This window comes from Panthera leo, chromosome A1, assembly GCF_018350215.1.
Source record: "Panthera leo isolate Ple1 chromosome A1, P.leo_Ple1_pat1.1, whole genome shotgun sequence".
Lineage (NCBI taxonomy): Eukaryota > Metazoa > Chordata > Mammalia > Carnivora > Felidae > Panthera > Panthera leo.
In genome coordinates, this window is record NC_056679.1 from 51035098 (window position 1) to 51048573 (window position 13476).

The window sequence follows — 13476 nt, forward strand, 5'->3', positions numbered from 1 at the left end:
CTATACAGACATCTACTCCTCAATATTAACCCTCTACTTTGGTTAAGCTAAACTTTTTTCACAAGATCCTCATGACATTCTCTCTTTGAAAACTCAGTTGTGTTATGCCCTCTGTCTAGAGTCTTCTTCACTACTCAAGTGCACTCCAGATGCATAGTAGGTCTTGAAGAAATTCTTCTCAATGTTTGTAAACGTTTTCAATGTTGTATCCTTACTAAACATAATTGTCATAAATGCATATATTTTACCATATAAAACAGAAAAGAAAAAAACAACTTACCTGGCAACACTAAAACCATAGTAGGCCACCCAGAGGACCCTGAAAATTTCTTTAATTCTATCCAGGAGTTAAGATTTTCATGAACAGATGTCAATTTTGGTCCATATCCTGAATTCTGAACAGTTCTGACAGGAATCAATAAACGGAGGACATCTTCTGACTGCGCAGTGCCACACTGGGGGTCAAACTCGATTGTCATCCACCGTACACATTCTGGGAACGTCACCTGAGGTCAATAGGCAAGAGGACACTTGTATTTGTTAAGAAAAATTTGATTGTTTTTTCCTATTTTAGACACAGGACATACTGTAAATATGATGCTTTAAACATACTGTAAACTAAATTTTAAGAAACTAATACAGTAGTTTCTTTTTTTTTTCAACGTTTTTTTTTTTTTTTTTTTTTTTAATTTATTTTTGGGACAGAGAGAGACAGAGCATGAACGGGGGAGGGGCAGAGAGAGAGGGAGACACAGAATCGGAAACAGGCTCCAGGCTCCGAGCCATCAGCCCAGAGCCTGACGCGGGGCTCGAACTCACGGACCGCGAGATCGTGACCTGGCTGAAGTCGGACGCTTAACCGACTGCGCCACCCAGGCGCCCCTACAGTAGTTTCAATATGATTAGAAATCATGGTATTAATGTTCAATATCAATTGTCCCTATTCCCAACTTGCAATATCTACTGCTTTCTACCTAAAACTTGGTTGATATTACATCAATGTTTGTAAGTACACACTGGTAACACTGAAAAAATATTACAAGGTTGTTTTGATTTCCATAAACATTCAGTTATCTAATTTTGTGGAACTATATATATAGTAAATTTTCTATTTCAGTCAGTATGCATTTAAGGAATCTAAGTAGGTAAATGAAAATATAATTAGATGGGCAAAATATAAAGATATATTGATGGAAAGGAAACAAATCATTAAAATTTAAGGTTTTAGTCACTTTTAAGTTATCTACCATTCATAGTATCTGCTACAAATGATATTTTTCATTAGCAAAAAACTTCAGAACTTCATATATAACGAGAATAAAAAAATAAACTAAACACACAATGATGAAAACTTAGATTTTTATATTTTCCTAATCTAAAGTTTCAATGTAATATGAGTTTATGATGGCACATACTTATATGTATATTTTTAAGTAAGCCAATATAGTTTATTTTATTAAAGTTGAAATATGAAGGGTAGAAAAACTAAAAGTAATAAAATTGCCAAATATTAGCTATTGTGTTGAAAGTCACACAAACTAGGTCATAAAATGTATCTTTGTCCTTATCTTTTAAAAATCTTTTATTAGTATTTTTTTAAATATAATTTAGTGTCAAGTAGGCTAACATACAGTGTATACAGTGTGCTCTTGGTTTCAGGGGTAGATTCCTGTGATTCATCGCTTACGTGCAACATCCAGTGCTCATTACAAGAAGTGCCCTCCTCAATGCCCATCACCCACTTTCCCCTCTCCCCTGCCACCCCCATCAATCCTCAGTTTGTTCTCTGTATTTAAGAGTCTAATATGGGTTTGCCTCCCTCTCTGTTTGAAACTATTTCTTCCCCATCCCTTCCCCCATGGTCTTCTGTTAAGTTTCTCAAATTTCACATAGGAGTGAAATCATATGTCTTTCTCTGCCTGACTTATTTCAGTTAGCATAATACCCTCCAGTTCCATCCACATTGTTGCAAATGGCAGGATTTCATTCTTTCTCAGTGCCAAGTAGTATTCCATTGTATATATAACCACATCTTCTTTATCCAATTCATCAGTTGATGGACATTTGGGCTCTTTCCATGATTTGGCTATTGTTGAAAGTGCTGCTATAAACATTGGGGCACAAGTGCCCCTATGAATCAGCACTCCTGTATCCTTTGGATAAATTCCTAGTAATACTATTGCTGGGTTGTAGGGTAAGCTACATGATCATGATCATGGCAGACAGCATTCTGTCTTGGTAGTCGAATTACAATTAAGTGGGACCATGTCAAATAGTAAACTATGAAATGGTTATAGGATATGATATGACAGTTCGGAAATTTCCTAAGTATGATATTGATCTAAAAAAATTACCTAGAACTAAGGCAAACAGCTTTGGTACAGGATTAAAAAAAATCTCCCCAATGAAAAGCTCACCTTTGTTCATAATTACATAAATGCAAATTAAAACTAAAGTAAGATACCATTACTCCCACCAATTCTCCCATTATATTAGCAAAAGGCCCAAAATTTAACCACATACTCTGTTGGGGAGGCTGTGAGAAAACAAGCACTCTCAAACACTGGTGCTGGGGACACGAAACAGTATAACCTCAACAGGACTCTCTCAACCCTAGCAAAGATACATATGCGTTCAGCTTCTGTAGCAGTAACCCCAAACCTATGAAGCACATGGCTCCTCAGTCTATATTTGTTTGACCCAGTAATCCCACTTCTGGGGATGTGCTTTGAAGATATATTTCTAAATACATGAAAAAACAAACAAAAAAGCCCAACATTTACGTAAGGTTATTCATTGCAAAAAAATTAGCAAAATACTGAAAACACCTGAAGTGCTCACACACGCTACCTCTGAATAAACTATGATCCATCTTCACAGAGGAGCACTAACCAGTTGTAAAAAAAGAATGAGGATGATCTCTTTAAATGATATGGGGAGATTTCTATGCATTTTATTACATTTCAAAAAGTACCAAACAGATTTGGTGTGCTACCATTTTAAATAAAAGAAAAACCTACATCTATATCCATCTATCTATTTTTTCAAAAATAAACACAGGAAGGAAACACCAGGACACTCAATGGAGTAAGTTGAAAAGCAGAGAAGGGAAAGGGAAGGGCCTCATAATTCTGAGCATGTTATTTTATATGATTTTATTTCTGGAGCCATGTTGATATTTTAAATACTGTATAAAGTTAAAAGATAAAAGTGGGGCGCCTGGGTGGCTCAGTCGGTTAAGTGGCCGACTTCGGCTCAGGTCATGATCTCGTGGTCTGTGAGTTCGAGCCCCGCGTCGGGCTCTGTGCTGACAGCTCAGAGCCTGGAGCCTGTTTCAGAGTCTGTGTCTCCCTCTCTCTGACCCTCCCCCGTTCATGCTCTGTCTCTCTCTGTCTCAAAAATAAATAAACATTAAAAAAAAAAGACTGATGATGTTGAACATCTTTTAAAAAAAAAAAAAAAAGATAAAAGTTAACCAAGATAAAGATAAAGATAAACAAAGAAGGATCGGGGAAAACTCACAAAAATTAAGTACAAAAAACCAAATAAGCCTAATTTTATAGCAAAGTGATTGTATAGCAACCTGCACATATAGATAAAAAGAATTACTCCAAGTAACTTCTGAATTTTGTACTTTGTTATCTAATGTCAGCGGGATATATTCTAAAGACAAACATTTTACAAGGAAATTGTTAATTTTACCCGGTAGTTTTATTTTTCACAGTGACACATAAATGGGATAGATATAAAGACAAGACTCCTATAATGTTGACTAGAACTGGTAGGTAGTATTCAAAAACTGATGAAAACATGGTAAAACATATAAAAAACATAAAATCCAGCTTGAATGAACTTCCACTGGCCAAATCAATTAAAATTTGAGAATTAAAATAATAACAGCAAAGGATTATAACATTAAACAAAAAGAAAATTCTTAAATCTGTATTGATATAAACACATAAAATAAACGAGTCAATGTGTGTTTAAAAGTGGAAGGGATGGAAAAACGGTCTTTTACAATAGAACACCAAATGGAAGGAATAACAGAATTAGAAAGCCACCGTTTTGCAACCACTATAGTAATAAGTGATTTGGGTAAGAATCACCAATGGATGCTAAAACTGCTGGGTAAAAATTTGTTAGGGAGTATTTTTTACACAGTCTCTAGCTCTCTACCCATAAGCCTTTTCAAAGAGAAAAAAGGTAGTTTTGGTGGAGAAACTTGCCAGATATCCTCTTAATCAAATGGTAAGTACTTCCTGATGGGATGCACTGACAAGAATACGGTATCAATTATGAACTGTTGCTGCCCAAAACAAGTAACCTAAGTTTAATCATTAGGAAACAATCAATCAAGTCCAAATAAAAGGACACTTCTACAGAACCACTGATTGTATTCTTCATACATGCCAATGTCAAGAAAGACAAGGAAAGCCTGAGGCACTATTTCAGATCAAAGGAAACAGAGAAGACCTGACAACTAAGTGCAATGGATGAATCTGGGTGGATCCCAGATCTGGGTTTAGAAAAATGCCATGAATGCTGTTGTTGGGGCAGCTGGCAAAACATCTAGCTTATAATATCATGGTATACTACTATTACGCATTATGGTAATAGAGCATCAATGTTAAATTCCCTAAATTTGACTAGTGTATTACTGATACACAGAAAAATCTCTGTTCTTAGGAACAAGGTGACTGTTCATGTTTGCAACTTACTCTTAAATGGTTCAGCAGTACCAAATACAGATAAATAAATACAACAAATGTGGCAAAATGTTAACTGATGAAGCCAGGTGAAAGGCATACAAGGTGATCATTGCACAAATCTTATTTTTTCCTACAGGTTTGAAATATTTAAAATAAAAGCTGAAACACATGGGGAATGAATATACACACTATCTCCATCTGTGTATGTGACTACACTTACGTTATAAAAAACGGAAGAATAAACTACAAAGTTATAATAAAATGAAATGCTACCCAGGATAGGGAAGGAGGGAACAGAGATTAGGGATAGAAATAAAAGCTAGACTTCTCTGAGTACTCTTTCCTTTATAGATTTGAGTTAGGACAATGTAATCATTTAAGTTGTTCTAAAACAAAACAAGATATAAAAAGCAGTTCCTAAAATCCTAAAATAAAAGAAATGATGCCAAATGTATGTCCAATTAGTGGCATAATCACACAGAGAGTGACTATTCCAACTTACATTAAACACAGTAATTGACCATACCCACTTACTTTAAAACACATTCATTTCTTTATACATCCTAGATGGGATATACCCAACATGACAAAACACACCCACACATATACACACACAGGAAATGAATAACTGAGTTTCTAATTCTAATATTCCCAGTGTCATTGGGAACAGGGATCTAGATGTATGACAAAAAGATTCAAGGGTAAGATCCTATGGACCTTATTCTGAATTAGTATCATCAGTACAAACTTCAGGTATTGTATCTTAAAAACAAAACAAAACAAAACACACACATAAATGTGTCTATACGGGAATATATACACATATATAAAAATAATATGTGCCTGTGTGTATAAATGCATGCACGAGTGACTGTATGTATCAGTTCTGTGCACTACAAATATTTAGAAACAATCACCAGCCCAAGAGAAACGAGTCAAATTCTTCTGCCAAATTTTGGCTCTAAAATACCAACACAAGAAATGTAGAAGATGAGCCTAGAATATCTTACACTAGTGAGGGAGGATGCTATGAATGACTACAAGGGGTACGTCTAAAGGATTCAGGCGGCAAGCTGAAGAGGCTCCTACCAACAAAGACATATGGTCCATTTTCTCAAATAAAATTCAAGGAAACAAAAAAAGACAGAGTTGGAGGGGAACCTCCTCAAGTAGATAACAAGAGACCTGAGAGACATAATAACCAATCACAATGTATGGGTCTTATCTGGATCCTAATTCAAACAATTAAAAAAGTTAAACTCTTATTTTGAATCTAGCTCAATTAAAAATGTACATATTTGATGACATGAAGGAATTATTAGCATTTTCTGTATAATAATAATATAGTTACTTTTTATGGGTCTATATTTAAAGATACATAATAAAATATCCATAAAGGTGCTTTAAAATAATCTAGAAAGGGCAAAGTGGGTGGAGAATAAACAAATCAGGTCTGGTCAAGAGGTTGGGGTGGGGGTGGGGGTTGGGTTAAACAGGTGATGGGGATTAAGGAGTGCACTTGCTGTGATAAGCACAGGGTGACGTACGAAAGTGTTGAATCACTATATTGTACACCTGAAACTAATACTACACTGTATGTTAACTGGAATTTAAATAAAAACTTAAAAAAAGCTGGTAACTACTGAATCTGTGATGATGGATAAGTGCAGTGACTGTCTAGTCCTTTTATATGTTTACCACAGTGTATAATAAAAAGTTGAGTATTTTGCAAGCACATAAAACTTATAATCACATTGATGAATTAGACAAATCTTCCTTCTCCTCCTTAGTTTACATGATACAATTTAAGAAGGAATAAAGACTCTGGATACTCTGTAATAATATTATATTTATAAATGTTTTATTATTTTTTACATTATTTATATTAGAGCACTCGAAGTCCTGCATTGGATATGCAAATTTTCAGAGCTCAGGTTGTGGTATAAATAATAGCAGTTCAAACAATATGATTTTTAAATTTTCATGCTTATATCCACTACTATTACAATATATAATATGCAGTTGAACATTATATACTGCACTGGACTTATAAAAACATATGAGAACAATTCTCACAAATACTCCCAACTATACGCTTTAATGACAAAAATTCTATCTTAAACCCTTTTGTGGATCTGACAGTGCCTAACCACCTGATTTCTATATTTAAATACTATAAAAAACTATACTTCTAAACAGAGGCAAAGTATCCTGTAAGGCATCATTATAGAACATCAAACCAACTTTTAAATTTAAACTCTGCCCAGGAGTCAGCGCCTACCTTGTAGTGCATCACACATGCAGGTTTATAGGGGTGCTCACTCTCTATGACCGCATAGTGATTAGAGGTTGTACAAGCAGAGAGGCCTTGCTCAGGCTGGTTTCCTGTGGTGCTATCTGTTGACTGATTAGGATTGAATGCAGGAGGTGCATACTTCTGATTCAAAATGGCAACTGAGGGAAGTAACTGTTGGACAAGGCCAAAGACTTCTACAGCCACCTGGTATAAAAAGAAATGATTAAATGAGATAATAAATGTGAAAATTGCTTTAAAGTTGTTAATTACTGTAATTGTTGGCCATCCTTAATTACTAAGATATTATTAAGAGTTTCTTCTGACTAAATTTTTGCTCAAAGAGAAATTTTTTTTATGGAAAAAAAAGATTTACCTTAGATGTCTTAGATGTTATATGAAAATAACCTTGTCTATACTTTTAAACACTTTGCCTTTTTGTAATCTGTCGTAAACTAGGTTTTACTCAATCTTTATGCTAAAGAATCAATAGTTTATGATTTCCTCCATATCTTGACTATTTCTCAATTGTAAAATACTCCTACCTTGCTACTTTTATTCAAAAAGAAGACTTGGCATCAACCTCATAAACTATAAAAATCTACTGAAACTCTCCTTATATGTCATAACTCTAAAATATATTTCTCATTCCCAAATTCTTCAACTGTAAAGCCAATAAGTAAGCATAGTAATCTAGTCAACAATATGAAGAACAGAGAGGTTTAACTGATAACTTCTACCATTTTAACATGTCTATCTCTGTTATGTTACTTGTAACCCAGGTGCCTCAAAGATTAAAATGTTTATAAAGATACAAAGTCTAAAAAAAATGATATTAAAAAAATATTCAAAGTTACATAATTAAGTTACACACCTTGGGAATAGCAGCAGCTACTGGTCCTATGTAGGCTATAATAAGGGGAAGCAGCATGGAAAACAGACTGGAAGAACTAAGCAGTTCTGGAATGTCATCAGCTAAAAAAGGCATTAAAACTATAGTTAGAAGGTAATTTCACTGTAATGTATATATGCTATACTAAATCTATATTCTAGTCTCTTGAGCAAAATAAAATTATCACTCTTATAAAGGACCTGGCCCTATTCTAAGGGCTTTACTGACATAAGCCATATCAATTAATCCTCACAGTAAGACACTTGTATTATCTCTACTTTTTACAAGACAAAACCAAGGCACACACTGTTTAAATAACTCATCGAAAATCCTACAGCTGTAAAATGACAGAGGCAGGATTAGAACCTACAGCAATAGTCATGATGTTAACCACTACACCTGATGCCACACGTGGCTACATGTGTGACGTTAGGCCAATTACTTAATTGGCATATGCCTCAGTTTACTCCTCTGTAAAAAGGATAGTAACAGTACTTCCCTCACTGGGTACTATGAAGATTGAGTTAATATATGTAAAACATTAGAACAATGCCTGCACATATTAAGCACTACAAAAATGCTGTTATTAAGCTATATTGCCTTCTATTTTACCAAGAAACCTTTTGCTAAAGGACATTATAATCATTTACCCAATGAGCACGGTGCTGGGAAGATAAGTTGAGTCTAGACTGAGATCACCTTTATATTAAAGGCCAATTATTTCCAAATACTTCTTTCTAGATATGCTGTTGCATCGGCATAGGATTCAGTTATTTAAAAATACAGTTTCTTAGCCCAGCCCAAACCTGCAGACTGGATGGGCCAAACATTTTTTATTTTTAGCAAGTTTCCCAGGTGATTCTGATGTGTACTAGGCTTAGGAACAAATGTTACAGATTACAGTAAGGCTGGGTGGGTTACAATGAATGCTTGTGTAAATGAACTCCATTGCCAGTGTGGAGGTGACTAGGTAGTTAGATGTGGAATGGGAGAACAGTGGCAGTGAGGCTGCTGGGATGTTACCCATCTATGGGGAAGAGGCCATGTGCCAGCACCATGGTAGCTTGGACTATGGAAGAACAGACAGGGGAATACAAATTGGAGTGTTGCCAGTGGAAGAACTTATAGAACTGAAATCAGACAAGTGAGTTTGGGGAGATGTTTAGGGTTACCCAGACCTTTGGGTGAATGGTGATAACATTACTGGAAATATAGGAAGAAAAACACACCTTAAGGAGAAAATAAAATGCTTTCTGACTACTAAAGTAAGGATAAAGCAAAGACTCAGCTTTATCCTTGAGTTTTTCTTACTAGGTTAACTAAGGAAAAAATAGGTATCCGGTAACTGCTTTTGGACATTTTAAAAAGTTCTGCATTAGAATATGGAGAGTATGGCTGATCCAAAATGAATGTGTATGTGTGAGCAGATCTACAATGAATAAAACATTCTGGGATCCTACAAAATAGTTACTCTTCAGTAACTCTGTGTACAAGTTAGGGAATAAAGAATCTAAAATATGACTATTAAAAGAAAAGTCTTACCATCCACAGCAAGAGCTCTGTGCAAGAGGTCTTTTGCAGCTCGAACAACAGTGCTTACCACAGAGAGAGCTCTGCTACAGTTTTTATCTTCTTCATTGGCTTTACTCAGAAGCTGGGATTGTAAATCTCCATCAAATTCACTCCTGTAACAGGAGTAATACATGAGATTATTTTACATGGTAGGTAAAACATGATCTAACTCTAGTTAGATCAGAGCTCCTCACTTAAAGTTAAAAAAGTTAAAGTTGTAACCGTGCAATTTCAAGGAGTGACAGGACTTCAAAGAAAAATACAGCCGGATAAGGATATAAAGTTATTTTAGAATAAGACCAAAGAGAGTCTGTATCAGGAACTGATATTTAAATAAAGGCTTGAATTATGTTAAAAAAACAAAAAGCTGACGATAAAATATTCAGGCATAAGGAATAGTAAGATAAAGGTTCAGACAAGAACAAGACTGGCAAGTTCAAGGAACAGAATGAAGACGAGTGTGACTGGAATGAAAGGAGCGTGGAGGGTGACAGGAATCACACCATGTGAGCTCCATAAGCCTCCATAAGACCTTGCATTTCGTACTGGGATGGGAAGCTGTGAGGGGATCGTGAGCAGGGGCAGAACTTGGCCTGATGCATATTTCTGTGAAACCCTTCTGGCTGCACTGTGCAGACTGACTGCAGGAGGGCCACCAAAAAAGGTGGGAGGGAGACTGGGGGGAGACTGGGTTAGAAGCTATGATTGTTACGCAGGGGGCGGCAGTGATGGTTTGAACTGAACTGTTAATTATGGGAGTTAGAAAAGGTCAGACTTAGAACATTTTAAAAGCACAGCTGCCAGGACTTGGTGATAGAAAGAGTGAGAGAAACAGGGAAGTCAAGAAACTCCAAGGTGCTTGGCTCCAACCATGGATGGGGAGGAGCACTGTGACACATTAAACTACGATGTCTCACAGGTGACCTTAAGCATTGTTAAAGAGGACATGTTAAAAGCAGGTCATCTGGAGACCAATTACCTGCCTATAGAACCCAGGACCATACTTTACAAGAAGTGTGACTTTAGGCAAGGCATTTAACCCTCAACATGTCTGTTCCCTCATCTGTGAAGCAGGACAAGCGCCCACCTCACGGAGTTACTACAAGGACTAGCTAATAACACAGGTCATGCACTGAAAACACATGTGTTAAGAACACCTTGTTATGTATCCTAGGGCCCCAAGAACTAGACTCAGAGACATCAAAATATATTGCAGACTGGATAACAGAACCAAGGCAAAACTAGTACTTGGATAGAAGTGATCTGATCACTAATCTTTAGTATTTTTAAAAAAGAAATGAACTGAATGTTTTTAGTATTTTTGGTATTTTTAAAAAAGAAATGAACACACATGCCCAGGAGATAAAAATTTCGAAGATATTAAAGAAGTAACGACAAAAAAAGGGAAGTAACGACAAAAACATTTTAAAGCATTCACCTTTACAGTGAACAGTGAAAAAATAGAAATATATTAATATATATATATAAACCATGACCCTGGGATCATGACTTGAGCCAAAATCAAGAGTCAGACACTCAAACAACTGGCCCACCCAGGTGCTCCTATGTATTAATATGAGATCTTTTTACACAAATCAGCACAAGTATGTGCAAGGAAGTTATGCTGCATAATTTAATTATAACTATGCATTTAGCATTTTTTACCTTGATATCAAACTTTATGTGTTCTGTTGCTTTAAAATGCCCCCTTCCCTGTACATACACACTTACCTATAGTACAGGATCTGTGGAATCTGTCCTCTGGTTTGATTTGTACCATTACTACTCAAGCTGCATGTGCTGAATGTGAATGTCACGCCGTCCGGGCACTGAACTGTGGTCATTCCTCCATCTCCATTGGCTGTACGACTTCCATAGTTCCTCAAGCGCACAGCATATTTAACATTTTCCTTCACAATAAAGATGTAAAACATGTTTATAATGTACAGAGGCTATAAAAAAAACTGGGCCAGTATACTGAATTTCTTTGTCCTATTTATAGATGATTTGGTTAAGCACATTTTTAATGAATGAAACAGGAAGATAACACTTAATGATGTTTATTATTAAAAAAAAAAAACTGTACTAAGTACTTCGTGTGCTTTGATTAAGTTAATCCTCAAAATAACTTCATGAGGTAAGTACCATTACTATTCCTATTTTACAGATGAGGAATCTGAGACACAGAGAAGTTACGTAAGCCATCCAAAGGCACACAGCTATTAAGTGATGGAATGAGTATTTGAATATAGGCAGTTTGACTCTAGGCCCATAAAGAATACTAACCATAACAAAAGATTTAAAGTACATAATCTAATTATTTTTCTTTGATGAGTTTAACTCTTGAAATAATTTTAAGTGTGGGAAAAATAGTGGTGAATCTACTATATTTTATTTAAGAGACACTCAGAGATAGAAACAGATAGGTGGAGAAATGGGAAGAAATATCCATAAGCAAAAGTTGTCCCAAATAAGATGTACTGTGCATAGAAAATAATGAGATACAGACACTGGTGCCTTATGATCTATGATATACACTTCACAGTGAAAAGATTTTTTTTGTTTTTTGGTACCCTAACTCTTTTTGATGAGGCCTCTGATGAACTTCTCTTATCCCAGATTCTGTTCTATAATAAAAATTATAATTTACAGTTGAATTCAGAATTATTCCATTCATAACTACTTTAAGATTAGGTAGAGGCGCCTGGGTGGCTCAGTCGATTGAGCATCCGACTACGGCTCAGGTCATGATCTCACGGCTCGTGAGTTTGAGCGCCGCCTCGGACTCTGTGCTAACAGCTCAGAGCCTGGAGCCTGCTTTGGATTCCGTGTCTCCTTCTCTCTCTCTCTCTCTGTCTCTCTCTCTCTGCCCCTCCCCCACTCATGCTCTGTTTCTCTCTGTCTCAAAAATAAATAAACATTAAAAAAAATTTTAAAAAAGGATAAGACTTCTGTTTTGGTAAATAGTTATGTTACATGAAGTAATAAACAACTTTTATATAAAGTAATAGTAACTTTAATAGTTAATATGATCTATTAAGGCCATTTTTTAAAAAAGAGTTTGGCACAATAAGAGAAGAAAAGACAGGAACTAATATTTGCTGAGTTTCTATACTGTACTAGACATTGAGGCAAGTACTTTATTATTTAATTTCATCTGAACAACACTACAATGTAAGTACAATCCTTCTGAATCTTCAGATAAGCCTCAGAGTGGTTAAATAACATCTAATGTCTTTAAGCTATGTGAAAGTGCAGGCATCTGAAGCTAGTTCTGCCTGACTCCAAAACTAAACAATACTTTCTACTATACCAGACTTTAAGAGATCTTTTGCAAAAATACAATACAGTACAATATAAGGAGTATAGTAGTGACTCTATAAACATTTTAAGCATCACAAAAAGGAATACTTTTCATTACTTTTTAAGTAAACTACATAGTACCTCTTATTTATAAAAGAAACGTAACTGAAATTACCTTTAAAGGAACAACTTTGTCAAGTCTGATTTCAGCTATATCACTGGGTGAGTCATCTGTTGTATACGTTCCTTTGACTAATTCTAGAGATGTCCATCTGTGAGAATGAGTCGAATCTCCTGCATGTTCACTCTAATTAAAACAAAAACAAAACCCATCCTATTCTTAATTTTGTTTTATTGTTTTTAAGCAGTTTCTTTCCTTGCATATGAAATTATCCATTAGCATTTCCCCATATATAATGAAGAAAAAAAATTTTAGTAAATTATTTATTTTTATCTGATTTCCTGAGGAGTCTACAACCTAAATCATACAAATGGGCTTTTCTCATCTGATGTCTTAAAATGATTTCCACTTCTTCATAAGAAGAGTGCTAATCTAATTAAAGAGCCTAATGAAGTAGGACATAATTTAATTGCTAAAGAGAATCAAGATACAGATAGATTTCTATTTTTTATGAAATGATTTACATGGTAACTTTTTGTCCCATTTTAATAAAACTTTGTGAAAACTCAGGTAATTTAAATAATTT

At 35.2% G+C, this 13476-nt stretch overlaps 1 protein-coding gene across 13 annotated transcripts in view; it reads right to left on the bottom strand.

The window, feature by feature from the left end:
* Nucleotides 1-13476, bottom strand: part of MYCBP2 (MYC binding protein 2) — a 283218-nt gene that overhangs the window by 114395 nt on the left and 155347 nt on the right. For all 13 annotated transcript variants that reach the window (XM_042928333.1, XM_042928362.1, XM_042928341.1 and 10 more), the window contains 6 exons: nucleotides 12945-13076; nucleotides 11198-11376; nucleotides 9437-9579; nucleotides 7877-7977; nucleotides 6991-7209; nucleotides 281-506 (listed from right to left, as the gene is read on the bottom strand). In XM_042928333.1, coding sequence (XP_042784267.1) covers nucleotides 281-506; nucleotides 6991-7209; nucleotides 7877-7977; nucleotides 9437-9579; nucleotides 11198-11376; nucleotides 12945-13076 — 1000 coding nt within the window. The remainder of the gene's footprint in view (nucleotides 1-280; nucleotides 507-6990; nucleotides 7210-7876; nucleotides 7978-9436; nucleotides 9580-11197; nucleotides 11377-12944; nucleotides 13077-13476) is intronic.